This window comes from Fusarium coffeatum (assembly GCF_003316985.1).
Source record: "Fusarium coffeatum strain FIESC_28 chromosome Unknown BRIP53273_contig_21, whole genome shotgun sequence".
NCBI classification, from domain to species: domain Eukaryota; kingdom Fungi; phylum Ascomycota; class Sordariomycetes; order Hypocreales; family Nectriaceae; genus Fusarium; species Fusarium coffeatum.
This window is the reverse complement of record NW_022157819.1, coordinates 53941-78728: the sequence shown is the minus strand read 5'-3', so window position 1 is coordinate 78728 and position 24788 is coordinate 53941. Positions and strand designations below refer to the sequence as shown.

General features: G+C 49.1%; 7 protein-coding genes across 7 annotated transcripts; 5 read left to right on the top strand and 2 right to left on the bottom strand.

Annotated features, from left to right (window-relative positions):
* Positions 1–142: 142 nt before the first annotated feature.
* FIESC28_00735 (uncharacterized protein) lies at positions 143–2821 on the bottom strand (the record flags this gene model as incomplete). The annotated part of the gene is made up of 2 exons (XM_031154886.1): positions 143–169; positions 221–2821. The coding sequence occupies 2 exons, from the start codon at positions 2819–2821 to the stop codon at positions 143–145; spliced, it is 2628 nt and encodes an 875-aa protein (XP_031021032.1).
* A 2034-nt stretch (positions 2822–4855) lies between these two features.
* On the bottom strand, positions 4856–5083 carry FIESC28_00734 (uncharacterized protein; the record flags this gene model as incomplete). Its single annotated transcript, XM_031154885.1, has 1 exon — positions 4856–5083. The coding sequence occupies one exon, from the start codon at positions 5081–5083 to the stop codon at positions 4856–4858; it is 228 nt and encodes a 75-aa protein (XP_031021031.1).
* Positions 5084–5199: 116 nt separating this feature from the next.
* Positions 5200–7551, top strand: FIESC28_00733 (uncharacterized protein; the record flags this gene model as incomplete). Its single annotated transcript, XM_031154884.1, has 1 exon — positions 5200–7551. The coding sequence occupies one exon, from the start codon at positions 5200–5202 to the stop codon at positions 7549–7551; it is 2352 nt and encodes a 783-aa protein (XP_031021030.1).
* An 840-nt stretch (positions 7552–8391) lies between these two features.
* Positions 8392–9697, top strand: FIESC28_00732 (uncharacterized protein; the record flags this gene model as incomplete). The annotated part of the gene is made up of 3 exons (XM_031154883.1): positions 8392–8673; positions 8719–9063; positions 9110–9697. The coding sequence occupies 3 exons, from the start codon at positions 8392–8394 to the stop codon at positions 9695–9697; spliced, it is 1215 nt and encodes a 404-aa protein (XP_031021029.1).
* Positions 9698–11469: 1772 nt separating this feature from the next.
* On the top strand, positions 11470–14623 carry FIESC28_00731 (uncharacterized protein; the record flags this gene model as incomplete). Its single annotated transcript, XM_031154882.1, has 3 exons — positions 11470–12135; positions 12182–13612; positions 13655–14623. 3 exons carry the CDS (start codon positions 11470–11472, stop codon positions 14621–14623), a joined length of 3066 nt encoding a protein of 1021 aa, XP_031021028.1.
* A 395-nt stretch (positions 14624–15018) lies between these two features.
* Positions 15019–15495, top strand: FIESC28_00730 (uncharacterized protein; the record flags this gene model as incomplete). The annotated part of the gene is made up of 1 exon (XM_031154881.1): positions 15019–15495. The coding sequence occupies one exon, from the start codon at positions 15019–15021 to the stop codon at positions 15493–15495; it is 477 nt and encodes a 158-aa protein (XP_031021027.1).
* A 1650-nt stretch (positions 15496–17145) lies between these two features.
* Positions 17146–24416, top strand: FIESC28_00729 (uncharacterized protein; the record flags this gene model as incomplete). The annotated part of the gene is made up of 3 exons (XM_031154880.1): positions 17146–17265; positions 17572–19596; positions 19644–24416. The coding sequence occupies 3 exons, from the start codon at positions 17146–17148 to the stop codon at positions 24414–24416; spliced, it is 6918 nt and encodes a 2305-aa protein (XP_031021026.1).
* Between the last annotated feature and the right edge of the window lie 372 nt (positions 24417–24788).

Below are 24788 nucleotides of genomic sequence, written 5' to 3'. Positions count from 1 at the left end.
CAAGATGCAACCGGACTGGGACACGTCTGTTTCTGTCCCAGGTAATACCCCATCCAGCTTTTTTCCGCGATGAAACCCCAAAAATCATCATCATTAAAAGTACTGTACCAAACAATCATTGCTGAATGTATTCCTGACAATTCTAAGGTCGAGCGAGTCCTTGTTTGGCCTGCGGATTTGTTAGTTATATGTGTGCAAGTGAGGGAAAGACATAACATACCTTCATCTGTTCAATTCGGGCCTTCAATTGACTCGTCACCTCAGCTGCTCTCCTCCAACTCTCAGCACCATTTCCTGTGGGTTGAGGCAGTGATGACATCGGGCGTTGGGAGGGAGCTGGTATATGGTCTTCGTCGCCGTAGGGTCGAGAACTTCTAAATCCGCGTGCCGGGGATCCACGACCAGATGAGCTTGCACTACCAGCGTATCGCATCTCGGGACTGAACTTGTTACGAGGAGGTGCCATTGCCTCTCCATTTTCCTTCTCTTCGGACATGCTACTAGCAATGCTCATTCTATGGCGGCTGACTGATGGAGGTCCGTGATCTCTGTAGACGTCTTCGTTCGTAGGTGAAGCAAGACGAGGGCTTGCCATGCCGCTTCCCGAGCCTTCGAATCTTTCGGCGGTGCTCAAAGCCTTCTTAAGTCTTTCCAGTTCGCGTCTCAAGCGGTCGTTGGTCTGCTCGGTAGCCTCTGCATCACTTCGCGCGCGAACCAGTTGAGTCTCCTTGGCCTTGATGCTCAACACGTCGCGAGTGTGGTCTTCGATCAAACCAGCGTTCTGGTTCTTGAGTTCCTGAATCTCCGACATGAACTTGCTACGTTCTTGTCGCATCTCATCAACTTGGCGGGTGAGTCGGTCGTTGGCAGCTCGAAGTTCCTCAATCTCGGCTCGTTCCACAGCGGTGAGACCACTAGAGGGTGGTGGCGAGGCTGGTTCGACTGGAGGTGAGGGTGCGGCAGGTTTGGCGAGAGAGCGCCCAGCAAGACCACGAGAAAGTCCCATGCGAGGTTGAGGTGGAGGAGCAGGCGCTGGTTCGTCGTCGTCAGGCATAACAGGTGCTGCGGGAACGCGGCGAGGAGACCCGGGAGGGGCACCGATTGTCTTCTTCCTCAATCCACCAAGACCAGGCTTCGTAAGCTTGCCAGGAGCCGCTCGGGGAGTGGGCTGAGGAGCAAGAGGGGTATCATCGGGCATCACAGGGGCAGCAGCGGGAGCAGGCTTCTTGGCAACGGGCTTCTTTCCACCCATAACCTTCTTCGCGGGTGCGGCCTTGGGTGCAGGAGCAGGCTTGGGCTTGGGCTTCTCCTTGGCCTTAACTTCGGCGGCGTCAAAATACTCCTTGATCTTGTTCTTGCGAATGTCGTCCAGTCCCTCCAGGTTGGCGGTCATGGCACGCTCACCGATGATCTTCATGAGAGTACCAAGAATCTCGGCACCACCATCACGAAGAGAAGCGCTTGACTCGGACAGAAGCTTCTTACCGGCTTCAACGATGGTAGCTTGTTCGGGCTTGCTGGGCACATCTCGTGTTGTTCGCAGGCAGCGAACAAAGAACTTCATGGTACCCTCCTTGACTTGGGGGTTCTTGTTGCTCAGGTAAGCGATGATATCCTCCATACACTCGGACAAGTTGGTAGAGGCAAAAGAAGCGTCGAGAGCAGCACCAAGAGCATCTGCTACTGCGGCCTTCTTCTCCTTGAGGCGGTCCATGATGGGCTGCATAACGGTAGAGCGGTACTTCGCAAAGCCCTGGCGAAGACCCTTTGCCAGGAGCTCAATGCAAAGAGCGGCTTGGGTAACAACAGCAACGTTGGCGTCCTTCATGCACTTGGCCAAGCCACGGGTGACTTCGTTGAAATCGGTTTCCTTGATTCGAGGGACGTTGAGTGCTGCGTGGAGGGCGTCGACAGCTTCTTTTCGGTCCTTCCACTTCGAAGAGGCGAGCTGATCGCTAAAGTTAGGTGGGATCTTCTTGCTAACATCTTGAGGCTCGGCCAGATCGAAGGCGTCCATCTCTTCAGCTTCACCTCCCTCTTCTCCGCCCTCCTCGCCTTCCTCGCCGCCTTCAGGAGCAGCAGCCAGAGCTTCTTGTTGCGATCGGAGCAGACGTTCTTGCTTGGGGGCACCCTCGGCCTTGATCTTCTCGAACTGTGCTTCCAAATCAGTTTGCTGGGTAGGCTTAAGCTCGCCCCAGAACATGGGCTTCATAGCCTCCCTCAACCATCTGTAAAGTTCGACTGTCAGGTTTGTAGCCTCAGCACGGACGTTCTTGTCGGCAGCACCAAAGGCTTTGGGGAGTGCCTTGAGCACAGGTTTCGGGTCGACGACCTTGCAGCCATAGTTGTGGAAGATTTGTGTGAGGGCGTTTAGGGTCGCAGCAACGTTCTTGGGGACCTTGTTGTTCAACCCAGGAAGCATCTCCTCAATGACGGGTCCGGCAACATCGAGCTCGATGTAGAGTAGTAGAGCTTCGATGGAATTTTGCTTGATGGCGGCTCGAGTGGAGGAAAGACACTTTTCGACCATGGGAGTAATGGTCTGGCCCCGCGTCCTTAAGCAGCAGTCTCTTCCGCCATATTTGAGAAAGGCGCACAAGGCGGTAACGGCTTCTTGCTGAGCAGCAACATTTGAGTCGAGAACAGCCTTATTCCATAGGCTTGCGTCGCTCAGGAATGGTCGGAAACAAGGATCCGACTCGTCAGGGGACTTTTCGAATTGCTTGGTAGCTTCTTCGTATGCTGCTTTTCTGACCTTCCAGACCTTGTGTGTGAAGCGGTCAGGCAAGGGAATGGAGGAGAAATCTTCTTCGTCGGCCATGATTGCTATATCGTCGGAGAATTGGTATTGGGGGGAGCTCGAGACGGGGTATCTTTCGAGTGTATGATGTCGTTTCTTGGGTTTAAAAAACTGTACTAAGCGGGTAATTAGCTTATGAATCAGGCCGGAGCGCTTTTTGGGGTCCATCATAAGGCTATTTGGGCTCCAGATGCCATGGGCGCGCAGAATACTCTGGAAGAGTAACCGGCCTTATGATGTTGGGAAGCTTCGCAAAACATACCAAGTAGAAACGAAGAGTAGAGTGACGGGTATCAAAGGGAAGAGGATTGGTAGTTGTCGCGTTTGTTAAAGGAGGAAGCAAAGCAGATGCGTTGTTCTTTCTGTACAAGACGGCGCAATGTCAGTGAAAGCCAATTACTCTGATTCAAAGACGGAAGGAAGGATGCGCAACAATGGCGACGACTCGAAACAAGAAAGAATGCACCCGCAAAACAAGCAAGGCAAGTGACGTTCTTATTTGTTCCTGGATTGGATCCTTGTCTTGTTGTTTGGGCTGAAGGGTTCTTGACTTGGGTTGTTTGATGGATTTTTGGAGGGGAAAGTCAACAAGCGTCTGTCACCTGATTCAACAGGGGTTCGCAGTGGAAATGAACCTTGGGACAGGGCCAGAATACGGGGGACGGGAGGGAAATAAGATTTCCAGGGACCTACAAATTGGTTATGTTATGTATTCGTAAAATTCGTAAAAGTACAGAGTACAGAGTACAGATGTATATGTCAAATTGGGAAAGGGAGAGTATTTGTATAAATATGACTGTATAAAATATGTGCCACAGATCACAAGTAGGTGCCTCTTTATGGCTGCCCTGTGTGTTGTCATTCAAGTGGTCCCGTCACAATTCTTTATTGACGCCCAATCTACCGCCATTGCCCCAGAAACAGACACAGACACAGACAGCACCTAGCCACACCGACCGACGTCAAATCGCATAAAGATCAACATCAACAACCATGGATTCCTATTTAAAGAGATATTGTTCATGAAGTGTAATTACACTCGATATTGTACCGATAATTAGTGTTTTCTGTCATTTCCCCAGATATAAAACTCCCTTGCAGATTGACAGGAACGGGAATCAAGCCACAGCTACTGGTTTCGGGTTCCTACATTCCTTTCAAGTGGAGCAGATCCAACAGCTACTGCATCTGCAAATCTTCAGCTTTCAGCCTCTGGGTCAAAGCTCTAGTGGCATGAACCCATTGCAGAACATCCAAGTAGACGATGCAAGAAATATCTCCATGATTCGCCTCGCTTTCAATTGCTCAGCAACCATGTGGCTATTGACGTGTCGTGCTTAAGCTGGAGGGATCCATCTTGTTGGGCTTCGGCAACCCGTTTGACTGGTCAAGGGTAACCTTGGTATGAACAAGACCCATCCATGTAGACAAAAAGAAAGATAATGAGGGGTAACAGTTGTCTTCAACGGTCATGGCCTGGCAGAAGAAAAGACTTTGTTACCCAATTCTACGACTGCAGGTGGGTAATAGAGACTGTCATCTCAAGGTTAGGGCGTCAGAATAAGGTAGCCTAAGGGCCAGTCTTAGATAGCATAGAACCGAAATTGTTTCGTCTCTTGTGCTCCAGGTTAGTCAGAATACCAGACTTTCAACGTGAAATGCGAAGACATACTTATATCACATCGTCGTGCAAAGGATAATCGGGGTTAAAATCACTTCTCGTCAGTGACTGTTTCTTAACTACAAATTTCTAAGTAGGTTGTCGAACATAACTGCGACGTGATTGTTCCATGCTCTCCTTGGGCCAACGCCAATATGGGCTGCCAGTTCTGCTACCAGAATCTAGTAAAAGAATCCGATGATCTTGCCACAAACGTGTTTGCGACGAGCAGTCTCACGAACCACGATACTAGCAGAAGTGGTGAGCACAACATGACCAAACTGGCGAGCAGGTAGAAGTCGAACGACCCATTTCTCCAACTCTCAAAGGCGAACGTTGAAACGAGGGCTGATAACACCACACTTGTTCAAGCGGCCGTTGAGCTGAACGACAATCTAGCCTCCGCGGTTATCATCTACCTCTTCGAACTCCGAGATATATCCATTCTGCTGCATGAGCTCAAGGAACTTGACGATGACCTTGGAGGAAGGGCGAAGAAGGACCTGGCGCTTGCCGGCCTTTTCGGCGTTGTTGATGTTGCACGTGCGATAAGGAATTCTAACAATAAGAGCGTGAAACACGTGAAGATAAGATCTGGCTGCCTGTGGGTCAGTCTTGAACATCGTCATGTTTAGCTTCCGCCTATCGCGTCGAGATCTTGCTCCAATCTTTGTCCAAGTGCGCTCGCGCACCCAAAAATAATCATTGTCTACGAACCACGACAAATCACACAGCGACCATGAACGGCTCATCATTTGACCCTTCGCGTTTGACGAAAAAGGCTGCAGCTGAATATTCTTCATCGGAGGAAGAATCTGAAGATGAGCACCTTGCGCCTGGCCTCGATGCCGACAACGACTTCGGTGACTTCAACCCTCGCAAGAGACGTCGCACGGGTCGTAATAACAAGGAGAAGGCAGCGCTAGGCATCTTTGGCTCCGATAGTGAGGATGACGGTCCGGCTAAGAAATGGAAGAGAACGACTTTGAGAAACAAGGGCATGAACTTTGTTTCTACAGGCGCAGACGAAAAGGAAGACGATGAAGATTCCGAAGACAATCGACCAATGTTAGGAACTGCGATGGACCAAGACGAGGATGAGGAGGAAGAGGAGGAGGAAGGAAATACTCGTGGAATAGGTCTCGGCTTCGCAGGTGCACGCGGTTTCGCGCAGAACAATACCCAAGATTCAAGTCGAAGCGCAAGCGCCGAAGCACCATCCCGACCAGCCTTCCGAACTCGATTCGATGGAAAGAACCCTCTCGGTATGGGCTTCGTTCCCTCATCAGCCAAAGACCCCGTTCTCAAGAACCCGCGCGATGAAGGCTCTCCGACGCCCCGGAACAAACCACAGCCCAGCGCTTTCGGCGCAAAGGGCAAGACGAATCCCAAATCCTTCGGAGCTCGAATGATGGCCAAGATGGGCTACCAAGAGGGCCAAGGTCTGGGTAAAGAAGGTCAAGGTCGAAATGTCATTATCGAAGCGAACCTGCGACCGCAGGGTATTGGTTTGGGTGCTGTTAAGGAGAAGTCTGAACAGGAGCGGAAGGAAGAGAAACGACAGGCCGAAATGCGAGGAGAGAAAATAGTCGATTCGGACGAAGAGGAAAAGAAGAAGAAGCGCAAGAAGGCGAAGAAGTCTCTGGGTGGTGCATTTGACAGCGCTACGAGTACACCACGACGACAGAAGCCGAAATATCTTACAGCAGAGGAACTCAAGGCTACTGCGCCCGGTCTTCACATCCCAGATGCATTTGCTCCTATTCTCGACATGACAGGGCCGGGTAGCAAGATGCTTACCTCGACGAGCGGCATTATGACACCTACGACAGGAACCGCTACACCGGAATCAACAGAAGTTATTGAGGCGAGGAAGCTCGTCAAGAGAGCGCAGGCCGACTTGTTGGCCTTCTCCGACGAGTGGAAGAGTCTACAAGAGAGGAAGACATGGATTGACTTGGAGCTGAAGGAGAAGGAGCAAGAGATGGACGATTTGCGATCAGACTTTGAAAGGTTACAAGTCTTTTCCGAATTGGTCAGTGGTGAGCTTGTGACCGGCGACTGGGACCAGCTTATTGCATGTCTACACAAAGCTCTTGAGCTCAAGGCTACGACATCAGAGATTGCCGACATCGCCGTCGCAGCTATTCATCCATTCCTCCGAGAGGCAGATTGGGATATTCTCCAGGAGCCTACACGCTTCGCTTCAGGACTCAAGGAACTACTACCGTTGCTTATGCCAGCAACATCCGATGGCAAGACGGTTGGCAAATGGGATTCTTTGTCAGTTGAAGCAGACGACATCTACCGCCGTCATCACAAAGCAACGACACCGTACGAAAGTATGATGTACAAAAACTGGCTCCCCAAAGCCCTCGCCGCAGTCCGCTCATGGGAAGTCCTGGACCCAACACCAATGCTCACCATTATGGAATCCTGGCACGATCTTCTACCAACATTTGTACGCGCCCAATTCATCGATAATATTGTTCGAAAGTTAGAAACAGCCGTTTCAGACTGGAACCCCAAATCCAGACGCCAAAGTCACCGGTTGCCACACGTCTGGCTCTTCCCCTGGCTACAATACCTACCGTCATATCACCTCGATCCCAAGGGCACCGGCCTCGTGGCAGACGTAAGACGAAAATTCAGACAACTCATCGACGTGTGGGAGTTCAAGAAGGGCGAGTTACCAGGTTTGAAAGATTGGAAGGGTGTTTTGGGCGATCAATGGCGACCGCTCGTCATGTCCCACGTCCTCCCGTCAATGGGCAAATATCTCAGCCGAAATTTTACGGTCGAGCCCTCGGATCAAGAACCTACTTTGCCTGTACTTACAGGTATTCTGGACTGGCGGTACATTCTTGGACGGAGGGTCGTCGCCGAGGTTCTCATGCAGCACATGTTTCCCATGTGGCACAGAATATTGGGCGAGTGGTTGTCGCGTGATGAGGTTGATTTGGGCGAGGTTGCGGAGTGGTATTCTTGGTGGCGAGGGGGTGTCTTGAAGGAGCTTGCGGAGGTTAACTCCGTCAAGGCGGAGTTTGATAAGGGGATGAGGGTTATGGCGAAGGCGGTTGCAGGGGCGTGATAGATGGAAAAGCATAGATTTGAATAGGGGTCTAAGACCTGGTCACATAATGAATCATTTGGACGATAGATTGTCCTTGTTTTGTCTCAACACTGATCATCTTTGCCTTCGATTATTCCGTGATGATGTGTCGGAGATCTTGTGTCTTGTATGGTATATCTGAGGCAGGACAGCTGGCAAGCAGGTACTGGGCAACAGAGAATTGTCCTCTAAGAAAAAGGGGTATCGTAAAATAGCCTAACTACTGATGCAAACTGGCATAAAGTGACTGAAATACCCATCCTTGAGGTTGTTGGTAGCCAGTTCTTCTGGTGCCCTGAGGCGAGATAATATGTATGTTTCCACGGTGAGGAATAGGGACTTGTGGTAAAAGGGGCTTATTCCAAATCCCCTCTTGACCACTCACGATCCCGTACAGAGCCTCCTTCAACCGTCCCCGAGGAGATAGAACAAACGTTCCTCCTGAATTGATATACAGCCAAGAACCCTGTGCGAGTCCCTAAGCGTGTCTGTCTCAATTGCCACGTCGTTGTTAATATCCCCTCGAAGCAATGAAGGGAAGCTGGTACGACATCTAGAAAAAACTGGGTTTCAGAATGCTAGACACGATCTTCGTAGCTGGAGATTAATGTGCAAGTTGAACACAAGACATTGAGTTGCAGAGTGGTGCACAAATTGACGAGTGATGGACATTACTGATCGAGGTGCGAAAGGTTCCCAACGCCCCATGAAGAAGAACCGAACAAAAGGCCAATAACAAGAGCAAGATGTATAAGAAGGTGCGAATTCTCCTCCACATTCTACCTTATCAGATTCCTCTTCTTCATCGTTCTTTACAAGATGCTCTCCGTTAAACTTCTCCTCCTGGCTCTTCTCCCCTCGACTACCCTCGCCCAATTCACCATTGGCGAGGTCGTCGAGGATAACTACATCGTCACCTTGAAGCCCAAAGTAAAGGAGGAGGAAATCGAGCAGCATATTGAATGGGTTGGCGATATCCATACCGCGAGCTTGGAGCGTCGTGGAGAGGATGGTGTTGATAAGGTTTGGAACTCTACCTTTAAGGGGTATTGTGGTGAGTTTGATAAGAGCACTATCAAGAAGATCAACGAGAGTTCAGATGTAAGTTGAACCCTGTTGTTTTTGGGGGCGTACTAATGGAGATAGGTCCTTGCTGTTGAGCCGGTTAGAGAGGTTCTGTTGGCTGCTGTCCAGCCCAATGCTGAATGGGGCCTTGCGTCCATCTCGCACCGCACTACCGGTTCTAAGGAGTATCTCTATGATGCCTCTGCTGGCAATGGCATGTTTGCCTATCTCATCGATACTGGTATCAGATTGAGCCACAAAGACTTTCAGGGACGAGCTTCTAACGGTTACAACGCTTATCCTGGCGTTCCATTCGTCGATGCCAACGGCCATGGAACACACTGCGCCGGTACCATCGCTGGAAAGGAATACGGTGTATCCAAGAGAGCGCAGCTCATCGCAATCAAGGTCTTCCATGACGCCGGCGTAAGTAACACCCTCTTTAAATCATGGGCCCTGCTGACATTGACAGTCAACCACTGCTATTGTCCTTGACGGATACAACTGGGCAGTCAACAACATCACTAACACCCCCGGCCGCAACCAACAATCCGTAATCAGCATGTCCCTCGGCGGCGGCAAATCCGACGCCTTCAACCTCGCCATCGAAATGGCCTACCGCCAAAACATCCACACAGTAGTCGCAGCCGGCAACTCCAACGTCGACGCAAAAGACACATCCCCCGCCTCGGCCCCCAACGCAACAACAGTCGGCGCCATCGACAGAAACAACAACAGGGCCAGTTTCTCCAACTTTGGCCCCTTTGTGGATATCTTTGCACCTGGCGTGGGCATCAAGAGCACGTGGTACACGAGCGATACTGCGACGGAGACGTTGAGCGGTACGAGCATGGCTTGTCCGCATGTTGCGGGCTTGTCGCTGTATTTGAGGGCCAAGGAGGGGTTGAGGACTGTTAAGAGTGTGCAAGATCGGATTAAGAGCCTTGCTACTAAGAATGTGGTTGGGAATGCTGGGGCTGGGAGTCCGAATTTGTTGGCGTATAATGGAGGTGTTCCTAAGAAGAGTACGATTTGGTTCGCTGATCGTGATCGAGAGTAGTGGTATGGGTTTGGGATGGGGTGGAGAGAATTGGACACTCGTTTTGTTAGATACACTCGTTTAGAATTGTTGTTTTACTGTTGTCCATACGTTAGACATGAGTACGTGAGTTCATCATATTCATCAGTGTCATGTCTTGACGATTGTTCTCACGAGTCCAGAGCTAGTCGACTGAAGATGTAGGGTAGTCGACATTGAGTCACCGAACCAGCTATAGCGAACGCTCTCCGTCAGGGTGTCAAAAGAATCAACCGCCGAGAGCAGAAGAGACGAAATAATTTGGTCACCTTATACTAGGATTCAGGCTGCTTTATTTCTGCAGGCTTTGCCTTTGAGGACCACTATTCTGACACCCACCTAGCTCTTCCAGTTCTTACTGTGAGTAAAACAACGTCTCTTGGCTGTCTCATCCATATAATCTAGCCTCTTATGACAACTCATAACAATTCCCGTCACTGTGGTCACTGGCGAAGCTATAGTGATAGTGCCCACTCGGTGTGATGAATTGATGGCTTGGTGTGAGCACAGACAACGTGGCAATCCAGGGTTGGGATGATGAAAGAGGAAAAGAGGCGGTCCGTGATGAGATTGCCGGTTCCGGGGGGGATCTAGACATTGACTCGATTGGTTTTATCTTGGGAGAGTAACCCTACAAGTATGGATCTGTGTGACCTTCAACACTTGATGCTCTCTGTATTGAACTGATCATGTTCAGTCCTGCAGCTGTAAATGAACAGATCCTCTTTGCCCCTATCTCCCGTTTCAAGTATCTTCTCCACAGCATCTTGGCACATGCATGTGAGTGATATGCACATGGGTACTACTGAACCTAGAACACTCGCTGCAAGAGACAAAAACAACAACAAAAATAACAAGACGCCCATCAATTAAATTGAAGTTATATCTTGTCTCAGATTAAAAAGTAACGGGAGTCAATGCTACCCACCATCTGAGAAGCGCTGCAGCCGCCATGAAAGTGCTGGACAGTAAAGTTCAGCGAAGGGGCGAATAGCAATTGACGCCCAACTCAAACTAAATTAAACTCTGAATGTCGCGTGCGTACCATTTTCAGTTTCAAGCTTTTTCTTGCATTGCTTTTTTTCTGAGGTGCTGGCTCTGTTTTCTCGTTGGCGCTCTCTGCCGCTGCCGCTCGCTAGCGAGTCACCCTCTGCTCACTGTGACGCCCGTGCTTTGGCCTTTCCATGCTTCACTTGACTTTGTCCTCCGATTATATTATTTACTGTGAGAAACATTTCTGACATCACTGTTTGAATTTGAACTTCCTTCTCTTTGGTTGGGGATTCCCTTTTTTTAGAATTATCTTTTGTTCTGTGCAAGACTCGGTGATTGCGACGCAACATTTGTACCCTGTTGATGCTCACTTTGGGTGACCCTCAAATCAAGGCAGCGACTGCAAGACATTCTGGGAATGTCACAGTCTGATTGATTAACATTTCATCATCGAATCATTATACCTCGGTATTTCATTATTCTACCTCATATTCATTCATCATCTTGGCTGTGCTGAGAATTGATTGAAAGAGGTGATTTGGGTCTGCTGAGGAAGGTACTCTGTACTCTGTACTGACTGCACTGCGCCCGCCGACCCGCTGCGCTGACTGGACTCGACCGATTGAACTGATTGATTACATGATCCATCTCGACTCCTCCACTTCCATCAATCCAACTTCCACCTTTTCGCCTCCCAAAAACGCTCCAGTCCTGCGATAGCGACAGAGACTGCGACTGCGCCAAAGGGCTTTTCAGTCAACATGTTTTGGAGATTTGGCGGTTACGCCAACATCTCCACCATCGACACAATCCTCGACAAACCCGATTTCACCCTCGAGGAACTCCTCGACGAGAGCGATCTGATCCAGGAGCTTAAGCAGCACAACTCGAAACTCATCGAATACCTCAGAAGCGACAAGGTTCTCGACAATCTACTCGATTATGTAGTCGCTCCCAAACTCGAGACCGTCGAGTCTCCCGCCGAGTCCACCACCGAAGAAACAAAGGCCAAGAACCGCTTCTCCTTCTCGCGACCGCGCGCATCATCCCGCAGCACCGACCCGGGCAACGATGAGGAAGAAGAACAAGAAAAGAAGCGCAATCGCTACGCTTTTGTAGCTTGCGAAATTCTCAGCTCTGATACTTGGTCAATCTACGAGGCTCTCGCTGATAATCGACAATTGATTCGCGATTTTTGGAACTTCTTGTCCCGCCCTGCCCCGCTCGATCCCCTCCAGGCGAGCTACTTCACAAAGGTCAATGAATCTCTGTTCGAGAAGAAGACCGAGGAGATGATGGAACTCTTGACCACTCTTCCTGATGCTGTTCCCAATTTACTCAAGCATGTCGAGTGTCCCATGGTCATGGACCTTTTGCTCAAGATTATTGCCCTGGACCGTAACGAAGGTGGCCAGGGTGTGGTCGAGGTGCGCACCCCACTCACGCCGAATGCATCTAAGCTAACAATAACAGTGGCTATACTCCAAAGACATTATCCCGAGCCTCCTTTCCTGCCTTAGTCCTGAGAACAACTGGGTTGTTCAAACCGCCGCCGGTGACTTCATCAAAGCCATCATTACCATTTCGGCCAACGCCTCCCAAAACGAGCAACAATGCATCGGCCCGAACGAACTTACCCGACAACTTGTTTCAAAGCCATGCGTTGAACAGCTGATTAGTTACATGCTTGGTGGCGGTAATCCGTTGACTGTTGGTGTCGGTATCATTATCGAGGTCATCCGAAAGAACAACTCCGACTATGATCCCGACATGGGCACTGAGTCCACCGCTGCGCCCTCAAGCCGCGATCCCATCTACCTGGGAACCCTTCTCCGACTCTTCGCCGAGAACGTCCCCAAGTTCATGAGCCTGATCATGGACGTCCCCTCCAAGAAGGACAAGATTGACTCGACCTTTGGTGTCAAGCTCGAGCCCCTTGGCTTTGATCGCTTTAAGACATGCGAACTTATGGCTGAGCTGCTGCACTGCAGTAACATGGGCTTGTTGAACGAACCAGGTTCCGAGGAGCTCACAGCTCAGCGTGACATCGAACGACAGCGTCTTCGTAACGAGGGCAAGCTTGGTCCCGTTAAGGAGGAGGATCACTCTGCCGACGACCTAACCATGCGAACTCCTGCACCTGAGGAGAAGCGACGTCTCGAAGTCACTAACGCTGACGACGACGGTTTCGAAGAGGTTGAGCCAAGCAAGGAGATGAGCGAGGATACTTCTCACGAGTTCGTCAAGGCCGAGGATGACATTCCCGTTGTTTCTACAACTCCAATCTCCGGCAAGGATGAGGACGACTTTGTCGATGAGCCGCTCAGCCCTCCTCAGCAGCTCGCCAAGGTAGAGGAGACACGATTTGACGAGCCAGACTTGATGGTTGCGCCTTTGTCGCCTACAAAAGCCAAGACGGAGACTGCAGAGCCAGCCAAGCCCGACACCGACAAGCCTCTACCTGAGGTGCCCAGCGACGAGAAGGCTGAGGAGAAGAAGCCCGAGGCTTCGAAAGAGGATGCTCCTAAGGAGGACACCAAGGAGGACACCTCTGATTCGTCAGTCGTTTTGACTCCTGCTCCTTCTGAGCCTGAGACCAAGACTGAGTCTGATGCCCCCGAGGGTGATGAAGCTCAGCCTCGCGGTCTCTCCCCTAAGCCTGAGGATACACCCGCTCCTCTCTTCTCTGCTCCTCCTGCACCCGAGTCTGGAGCCGACCGACCACCCCAGGTTCCTGAGAAGGACGACCCCAAGGACGCCCCCAAGACTGAGGAGGCTTCAGCTGAGACCAAGACTGAGGAGGCCAAGCCAGAAGAGCAGACCCCTGCCCAAACTGAGGAACCTGTTGTCGGAGACTTCCTCAAGCTCCAATTTGTGGAGCATCGAGTTGTTCCCACCATTCTTGTAAGTCAGCCATTCTTCTATGAGACATTTCTAACTTGACAGAACTTCTTCTTCACTTATCCATGGAACAACTTCTTGCACAACGTAGTATACGATATCGTTCAGCAAGTATTCAACGGCCCAATGGACCGCAGCTACAACCCCACATTGGCTGTCTCCCTGTTCGAAACTGCCGATGTCACAAGCGCCATCATCAACGGCCAGAAGATCAGTGATGAGTCTCAGGCCAAGACCAAGACCCGCATGGGCTACATGGGTCACCTCACTCTTATCGCTGAAGAGGTTGTCAAGTTCACTGAACGTCATCCTCCGGAGCTCCTCTCGGAGGTTGTTCTTGACCGGGTTATGAGCCAGGAATGGATCAGCTACGTTGAGGGATCCCTCGCCGAGACACGAGAGCGAGACAATGCCATTCTAGGTGGCGTGCGTCCAGAGGTGGCTATGGGTAACCGAGCTATGGGCGGCGGCAGTGGATTGGGAGGTGTCGGTCTATCCAGCCTGGGCGGCGGATCTGGAGGTGGAGGGTCTAACGCACTTGCCGAGGCTGGCCTGAACGGAGGAATAGAGCTCAACCAGGACAGCGGAAACGGCATCGGACCTTTCACCATCAGCGCTGGAACATTAATGTCTGGCTTCGGCAGCAGCAGTGACGAGGAGGACGAAGATGGAGACGGAGATGAGGAAGACGTCAATTCTGAGGTGAGTGGTGCTTCCGCTGAAGATGGGGAGGAACGAGGCATTCCCGGATTCCCTGGCATAACGGAAACTTTGGAGGATGTGATTATGCGGTCTCCAGAGCCTTTCCGGGCAGACTCGCCGGACTTTGAGGATGATGTTACGAGGGGATCTCCTATGGATTTGGATGGGGTGAGGGGGGGTGATGAAGAGAGGCAGAGTGCGGAGCAGGTTGAGGATATCTCAACAGAGGGTCAGGGTGTCTCAACATCAGCAGGTCAGGGCATCTCAAAGCCAGAGGATCACCAGGACTCAAAACCAGAAGGTCACCCTTAGGCGGGAGCGGCTTACTGGGGAAGTCTTGATCGTCCCAGGACAAGACGCGAGACGCGAAACTGGCAGACTCCGCAACTTGAAGATCTTGAGACTCTCGAGGACATTGATGTTGAGGAGATCACTAGGTTGGTGCTGGCGAGGTACTGAAAAAAGACATATATACCAGGCGTTGTGGGATAGATATGGGTGGATGGAAGGGTAAAAGGGAAATTTATCATGTATAGGGTCTATCTGTATAGAATTGTGTTTGTCTACGAAGGAACGGGGATATGTTTTCGATGCCACGGACGCCTTTTACCTTCACATCTCCTAGTGTCTGTCACTCATGGGCGCCTCGTACTGACGAGATCTCTTTCTAGTTCCGAGCTTACACGGACCCGTTGAACTCTGGTTCAATGGACCCCCCTTCGATTCCCCCACCACCTCCACCCCCACCACCGCTGAACATTCCCCCCTCCCGCGCACGACTCCAATTGGCAGCCCGTCTAGCGATGCATCAAAAGAAAGAACAAGAATCTACATCCGACGACGACGAGGAGAATCCCACGGATCCATTCGCTGATACGGAAGAGGACTTTGATGATGAGCCGCAGGATAGGGGGGCTTGGTGGAGGGATGTCAAGGGTGGTGAATCTGACGATGAGGAGGAGTTTGGGGATTTTGAGATGCCTGAAACTACCAATACAGGTAAAGATATAGGTGGTAAGGAGGATGATGGGGAGGGAGATGGGGTGGTTAGACCTCAACCGAGGAGTTTGTGGCCTTTTGGATTGAGTAAAGCTGAGACGGACAAAGCTGAAGCTGTGGAGGTTAAGGAGGCCAAGAGGAGAACTAGTATTGAGGATCCTGATGATGATGAGGTTGTTGTTTGAGTTAGAAGCGATTTTTGATAGATGATGGGTAATGAGGTGTACGATATGGGGTATGTAAGACGAGTTTGTTCTTGATGTGTGCTGTGTCTACGATGAACATCATGTAGTATCTACAATTGGCTATCTAGATTCATGAGATATTCTATGCATAGGCTCATGAAAGGATGTATCGCTAATGTGCTTTGTCATGATATGTTTGTCATGGCTACTGAAGTTCCTACAGAGGATTCTCTTCCTGACTCGTACAACGCCAAGTAGTGAGCACTACTGCGCCGTAGTTTGGCTCGAGTGAGAAAAAGCGCCTAGGTAATCTCGCTTATAGCCTTATTTCGCTTGTAGCCGTAGCCGAGGGGACGTCCCGTGGTGCCGGATGTGGATGTGACCATTGCTGAAGCTTGGTAATATTCGAGTATCTTATTGTTCTATGCAGATGTTTACTATCTACCGATGCTATTCTTTCTTATGGTCTATGAGTCTAGAGTTGTGATGGGCTTGGGCTTGAGTGGTGAGTCCTTAAGCAAGGAGTTTGACGCAGGGGTTTATTTTAGTTGACTGAAGTGTAATCTCGGATAAGTGCTGTGCCTGAGCTGTGTTTTTCTCCGGTGCCAAGGACGCAGCCGCTATGGGGCATTCTGCTATAGCTTGTGCTATAGGTTATTGTGAGGCGTACTGCACGATCATATGTTTGTGAAGTGGTGATGGATGCAGCGATGGTGTTGAGAAAGTACTTATTGTATTGATGGTGGTTTGACTTAGTATCAATGGAAATGACTGGCTAATTCAATTGAGACCTGGATTCACAGGATGTCTGACTTGTCTAACAAAAAGAAAACACTGCATTGTGAGGTCGCTGTGTTGGCATCGCTTAGAGACAGAGTGGTGAACACTGAGTAAGACGCGCTTAACTCACAATGGACAGTTAAACGCAAGGAGCTTTCCCACCGCTACGGGGCAGCGGAAACAATTGTACCGGTAAAGGGGTCAACCCTGTACTGTCGTTGTCTTTGACACGCTGGGATTCAGATATCAACTGGGGTATTCGGCTGTGGCTGTACGAACAAGCCTCGAAGCTATATTTATTTGTTTCAGGTTTACCTTGTCGGTTAAAAACTCAGAATTGTTAAGCCACAGAGATTATCTGATGAATTAATGCTATTGTTCTCTGGCAGTTTAGTCAGAATACCGAGATCATGATCCGAAGACAATAGTAGATCACGATTCAAAAGCCAAGATGAAACAAAACAGGAAAACACGCATATTCTACCCCAGCGCGTCATTGTTGATTGATGGAGGCAGTCTATTCGCTGTGTTCAACAGTCACCGGTACCTCGAACCGTGGGACACCTAAGCGCTTTCTGGGGTACCTTGTACCAGAGACAACTGTCATTGGGTGTGGAGGGGTTGACGGGCTGTGTGCCAGGATTCAAGATTTAAAGATGGAGAGGATAAGAGAAGAAGGATTGATGCAAGGAGATGTCATTAATGATGGGTTGTTAAAAAGGATTCATGGTCGTTGAATGGGACTTTGGTTGAGTCTGATACATTGATGAATTATTGTTCTTGTATCTCAGTTAATTATACAGCATGCAATAGCAGCAATAGCACCATCAACCGCTAAACTTACAGCATCAATAGCGTCAAATCGTCAAAATGCCAGACCAAGACCACCTCATCCAAGCAATCGCATCAACCCTCTCCATATCCCTCTCCGACATTTTGTTGTTCGACTCCTTCTCCGACCTAGGCGGCGACGAAATATCAGCCGAACAAGTATGCATTGCTTGTAAAGAACAAGGTCTTGACGTTAGTGGGAAGGATATTCTGGATTGTCCAACGCTAGCGGAATTACAAACAAGAGTTACACCGCGACTAAGTGTTTCTTCTCAAGATACACTTTCTTCTCAAGAAAGAAACAGTTTCTCTTCTACAAGTACTCTGGAAACAAACAGAGGCTTAAGCTTTTCTTCTTCTGATTCGGAACACTTTCAGTTGGGAGATGCTGCTTACACGCAGGGAGAAAGACAAAGCGGTAGGGCTGCAGGGGAAGCGGTGGAGTCTAATTTATCCAGCTTACAGTCATTTCCTCCCCTTGTTCTCGTCCCCATGGCAGGTCCATTCGACGGTCAAACTGTAGCTCTTATTAAGATCGGCCATTCGCCAGACACAAACATCTTATCTACCGAGACGACCCAGGCTCAGATTTCACTCCTGCGCATGGAATGTTCTGCTCAAATTATTATTCCTGTTTGTCACGATCTTAACGACAAAAGGGCCCTGCAAACATGGGTGCAGAATATGGATTCGGAAACTTACAAGGAGGTCATGAAACTTCAAATTCCGGCACGAAGAGAGAGGGTTGTGAGACGGAGGAGTCGATTGGATGTTAAGATGGATGAGTTGGAGGGTTTTGAACTTTCGCCTATGCAGAACCTCCTGTTCCAAGGACTTGATGATGGGAAGGGTGCTTGGACGAAGAATGTGGTTCTCAATGTCCATAGTGCAGAACCGCTGGATATCGACGCTGCCATCGAAGCAATCGTCTCAAGACACGACATGCTCCGCGTGCGCTTTCGCCAAAAGGACTCATCATGGGAACAATGCATTTATCCCAAATCGGCAAATTCTTATCATCTTACACATCACGTCGATGTATCCGACGAAGAAATCCCTTCACTCATACACGACCTACATTCCAGCATCACCATCGAAGGACCGACCTTTGCAGCAATGCACATCCACAACAAACTCTACCTCGCAGCGCACCATCTAGCGCTGGACGATGTGAGTTGGAAACTTGTTATTGACGATCTGGATGAGTTGCTCCAGAAGGGAACGCTTTTGTCGGAGGCGAGTGTGAGCTTCAAGTATTGGACCAGAAAGCAGAGTCGACATATGGATCAGAGGTTGTTTAAGCCGACATTGCCTTTTGAAGTTTACTGTGCGGATTTGGAGTACTGGAATCTCACACAGACTGACAACACTTTTGGGAATTCGAGGAGGGTGTCGTTTGAACTCTCACCCGAGGAAGCAGCTTCCCTAGAAACGTCCGCCCAGCAGGTTTTGAGGACTGATGCGTCAGATGTCTTTCTAGCTGCACTGCTACTGTCATTCACTCAGATCTTTCCAGAGAGAACCCTACCCACGTTATGGAAGAAGGAGAATGGCCGAGACTTGGACGACGATTTCAACATTGCCGAAACAGCGGGATGGTTCGCTTCACTATGTCCGATTGGAGTCGAGATTGATTCAGAGATGGATCTGATTCACGTCATTACTTTGATCAAAGATACACGACGAACAATTCCAAGATCTGGCATTCCGTTCTTTACGGCTGAGTTTGCGACGTTGGAAAGCGCAGCAGAGAATCTACCGCTGGAGGTTATCTTCAAGACAACCGAGACGCTGCAGCGACAAAATGGGTTGCTGCAACCTGTTACGCCTCTTGAGAGCAATGCAAGTTCGGAGATCAAAAGGATTGCCTTGTTTGAGGTTGAGGCTGGCGTGGATAGGATTGATGTTGTCTACCCAAGCACATGTCGCCATCAAGAAAAGATCCAATCTTGGATCACTTGTTTCGAGACTCACGCTCACTCAGCTATCACACAGTTACAAAACTGCGAAGCACAACTCACACTCTCCGACATCCCCCTCATCCAAACATCCTACGCATCCCTAACCCGTCTCTCCCCAGACCAACGAACAGCCATCCAAACAATCCTACCCACAACGCCCTCCCAGCAAGAAATCCTCATCGCACAGTCTATCCATCCAGAGTCTTTCTACAATCACGTCGTGTACGAAATGACTGCGCTGCAATTGCCGGTTGATACAACACGGTTATGTGAAGCGTGGGAAACTATCGTAGCGAATACTCCTGCTTTACGGAGTGTGTTTATTGATGCTGTTAGTAGAGAGGGGTTGTTTGATCAGGCTGTTCTTAAGAAAGTCTCGCCGACTATTCTTTTTATTGAAACAGAGAATTCGGATGAGGCTGTTAGGACGTTACCTGCATTGATTGGAGATGTTAAACATCGGTTGGCGGTGTGTTATAACCCTGGAAGAATGGTTGTTAGACTCGATGCTAGTCAAGCACTCTGCGACGTACGTTCCCCCTTCACTATCTTACTCTCATATGCTAATGGTTGCAGTTACCGAGTCTTAATCTCTTGATAGCAGAACTAACACGCGTCTTCTCCTCCCAAAATCCGACCGACACATCAACTCTTCAAAACACATATCTGCACCAAATACTCTCCATCGACACAGCCTACACTCTCGAAGTATGGAAAACAGGTCTCTCATCCGCAAAACCATGTCTCTTTCCCAAACTATCTCCTCAGTCCTGTTCTACATCATTCGACTTTTCCATCTCACACTCTCAGCTCGAAAACTTCTGTGAAGAGAACTCTGTTGAGCCAGAAGCTGTGTTCCAACTATCCTGGGCTCTTGTTCTTAGAGCGTTTGTAGGTAAAGAGAGTGTAGGCTTCGGCTATCAATTCAACGGCCGCGATGAATCCCTTCTCTGCGGTATTGAATCTCTTGTGGGAAGTTTCGCAACATTACTTCCCTGTTTCGCAGATCTTCCTCCCGCACAACCATTAAGAGAATGCTTATCTCTTATCAGCGAAGCATTCACCAATGCAAGCAAGCACGATAACATCACTCTCTCCGAAGTCAGTCATGCGCTAGGACTAAGAGAAAAGACACTTTTCAACACTTGTCTTTACTACCAAACCCCTTCAAAGTTGGATGTGGGTGATGAACTTACGCCTAGCTTAGTCACGGCTGGGAGAAAGACGGATTGCGATGTTAGTCTTACGCTCATGTTCGTGGATGAGATGCTCAGGGGAGACTTGACGGCTTATCTCGATGAGAGTCAAGCTGGTAGTGTGATGTCTTGCTTCCAAGCAGCACTATCCCACATCTTAAGCACACCAGACAAACTCATCTCCGAAACAGATCTTCTCACAGAAGAAGCTTACTCAACCCTCATCCAAAACTGGAACACATCCCAACCCCAAATAACCGCCTGTCTACACGAAGTAATTCTTCAACACAGTTTCACCCGTCCAAATGCAGCCGCAGTATGTTCCTGGGATGGCGACATAACATACCTCCAACTCACAACCCTCGTCCAACGCCTCAAACAATATCTCGTTAACATAGGCGTTGGGCCAGGTATGGTTGTTCCCTGCGTGTTAGAAAAGAACCATTGGGCTCCTGTGATGATACTGGCTGTTCTTTCAGCTGGTGCAGCGTTTGTACCATTGGATGCTCAGGATCCTGCGAGTGTGAAGAGTACGATTGACTATCTCACTCCCCATGTTGTGTTGGCTACGGAGAGTGCTTATAGGGATTTGAGTACCCTTGCGATCAATCTGGTTATTATTAACGATACTTTCTTTACTATGCTTACGCCGTACGTTGCGAGAATTGGACAGGATGCTACGCCTGATCATGCAGCGTGTATCTTTGTCACACCAAAGAAGTCAAGAAGTATATTCTTCAGTCACGCTTCTTTACTTTCTACTTTCATCGCCCAAAGTACACCCTTCAAACTCACATCCGAATCTCGCGTTCTCCAACTCTCAGCCTTCAACGTCGACATCTCCCTCGTCGAAATCCTAGGAACTCTTACCCACGGCGGCTGTGTCTGCATTCCTCATCCTCACGACAGAGCCCACGATATAGCTGGTGCAATTGCCCGCATGGACGTAACATGGTCATACATGACCAGCGTTCTCGCCCGCAAGATAAACCCCGATGCCGTTCCTAGCCTCAAGACATTATGTTTTCGAACGAGGAGGTTGGATGAGGATACGTATGGTCCTTGGGTTGAAGACCATGATGTTCTTGTTGCGTACGGTGCACCTGATATTTGTCCCCTTGGTATTTCTGTGACAGAAGTTACCAAGCATGGTGATTTGAGCATCATCCCACAGCCGATAACAGGCAGATTCTGGATTTTGAATCCTGATAATCCTAGAAAACTCATGCCCAGCGGCACAATCGGCGAGCTCGCTATTGATGCTCCTCTCATAACACCCCATCGTTTCGCACTCGACAAACCACTTATAGCACCTGATCCAACATCCCCCTCCAAACCACGATACTTGAAAACAGGTCATCGCGTCCGCTACTTATCTTCCGGAAACGTTCAATTCCTCTCCAGTGTACGAGACGAAGTCAAAGTCTGCGGCTCAAACGTCGACGTTGCACAAGTCGAACAAGTACTCCGCCGAAGCCTCGGCTTTGACTGCGTCGTTGATTCCGTGACTACACAAGATTCAGGACCTTTACTCGCTGCATTCCTAGAAATGGGATGTGAGTCTCTTCACAATTTAAGCGCTGAGACGAAAGAAAAGACGTATCTCGCTAAGAAAATGTTTGAAACGGCTCTTGAGAATATGAATCCTAGAGATCGTCTTCCTCAATATGCTATACCTTCTCTTTTCATTCCTATCAAGGCCTTTCCCATGTCAACATCTCTCAAAGTGAACCGGAGAAAACTGCAACGCATGATATCTGACTTTTCTACGCATGACATTCTTCATATGTCGCACGCTTCAAATCCCAGGGTTATCCTCGCTCAGAAACCCCTTCCTCTTACTGGCCCTGAAGAAGCGATGAGGGAATATTGGGCAGATGTTCTCAACATCTCCATCAGCGCAATCAAAGGGTCAAGTACATTCTTTTCGTTAGGAGGAAACAAACATCTCGCAGCCAAACTCGTTGTGGCGTGTCGAAAAGACGGTGTTTCTTTGTCATTAACAGATCTGCTGAGTGAAGCATCCCTCACAGAGTTATGCCGCTCTCACAAACCAACAAAGATCAAAACCCGTCCCGCCAAAAATCTCGACATGTCTTTCGTCAAGAACATCATATCACCCGCTCTCCACTGCTCATCCCCAGACGTCCTCGACTTCGCAGAAGCATCCCACCAACAAATCCACGCCCTCGAACTCAGCATGTACAAAACCCGCGCAGACATCCTCAACATAGCCCTCCGCTTCAACGGCCCCGTCGACCCAACCCGTTTAGAAAACGCTTGCAAGAATTTATCCAAAATGCATGCTATTCTTAATATCGCTTTTGTAGCGAGGGGGCATAAGGTTTATCAAGTTCACTGTGCTTCTACATCGCCTCCATTTCTGAATATTTCTTGTCCTGCTGGTGCGTTGGATGATGCTACGCAGAACGTTGTACGGGAGAATCAGAACTTAGCATTTGACATGGGCGTTTGCGTTACGAAATTCACCTTCTTGAATGGTGATACACAAGGATCTTTGGTCATTCGTCTCAGCAAGACTCAAATCGATGAAGCCTCCGCCCATCTCCTCATCCACGATCTTGCATCGCTCTACGACGGCGATGCCCACGAGCCCGGGTCTTCTTACTTGGACTATATTCGTGCTTCGAAGAGTTCTTATCAAGAAGGCCTAGAATACTGGAACGTCCAACTCGACAATGCAAAAATGACCAAAATCCTCTCGTCAACACGACCAACGCCTCCAGCTTCAGTCTCCGAAATACGAACCCTCAAACAGACTGTTTCGCTGGGTCATTTAGCAGCATACGGGATGACACCAGACATTGCTTTAAAAGCAGCTTGGGCTACTGTTCTTTCTACAATCTCGAGTACACACGATGTTCTCTTCGGGGAAGTAATCCAACATACCTCTCCAATCGGACCTTCGAGCAACACACTCCCTGTACGGGTTCAGTTTCCTTCAAAGCATAGTACACCACTCGATCTGATGAACTGCATACACTTGCAACGCCAAAGTCACGATGCTTATTCGAACATTGGTATTCAAGACCTCGTTACAAAATGCACACCCTGGCGCTCCTGTACTACCTTCAGCACAGTCGTGCAGCACTACGAGCCCAACTCCCTAGATGGCACATCAACCATGAACATCCACGGCGCAACATTTACATATCGACTGATAGAATCATGGACAAAGGACTTTCCAGATCTCTTCATCCGTTCAACACCAACCTCTACCGACAACATAACCCTCGAGATTAAATTCTCAGAAGCAAGGGTTGAACATTCATTCGTACAAGATTGTCTAAGTCTTCTCATCGCAGCTTGGGAAACAGTTACACACCCCGACACAATCCATCAACCCATGATTCAATCTTCTGAAGAAATATCTCGTTCGGATTGCATCATTCCGTTTCCTTCAAAGGACGTCTTTGCGACCTCTGTTGAAATGGACGCTACACAGCGCAGAGAAGTACAGGAGTCTATTGTTGGTATTTGGAACAAAGTCATTGTTCCTAGTCCTTCAATTCCTGCGGAAAAGTTACCGAGTATGCCGTTCTACGCACTTACGCAGACTCTTCTTCCAGCACATGCTCTCACGGCTGAGATGAACAGTGTATTCTCTACCAATCTGAGTGTGGAAGACATTCTTGCGCATCCAAGCATGAATGCCCAATTGGACTTGATCTCGAACACCATTCCTCTCAAACCCATCCTCGAATTCCTGCCGCCACCAAAACAGTCAACTCTGAGGGCTAGTCTACGCAGCTTTAAAAACAGGAATAGTATGTTGAGTTTGAAGAATACATGGTCGCGAAGCAAACAGTCGGAAACAATCCCAGAGGATATGCCCTCCCCCATCCCCACGATTGTCATTCCGGAGATTGGATCGTCTGATACACCTGAGAGTATAAGCCATCATTTGGTGGAACTAGATGCTGGGCCTGTTGATCGACGTAGTGGACCTGAATATCTCGACAGACGAGGTAGTGCACCGGGATCTGAGCAGCTTGATCGAAGAAGTAGTGGCGGTTCATCAAGAAGGACTCCCGACTCAATTGCTTTTAGCCCTACGGTGGACAAAAGGCGAGTTTCTACATGGGGAAGTATGTTTGAGCGAAGAGGGTCATCACCACTCAGCCGCAAATGATCACACACTCACTTTATCCTCCCATATATTTTGTTACCCTTATGGATTATGATATCATGTCTTATTTCTTAGCTATAGTATAATGAAGAAAAGATACCCTTCAATTGCAATGCCGATATCAATCTCATCGTGATCCAAAAATGCAGCATGCCAAATAACAGGCAAACCCCCAAACTCACAACCGCTCTAAATCGCAACCGTTGACTTCAACAATATTTATACAATATCTGTCCAGACATCTTCTATGTCAATGCAATTGGGGTATATATAAAAGTCTTCCATTTCCAGATTCGAGTCCCAATAGGAACTCCCAATACAAACGCACGCTCAAAACATTTTACCCAGTAACATTGCGCCAGCCAAATCATCATA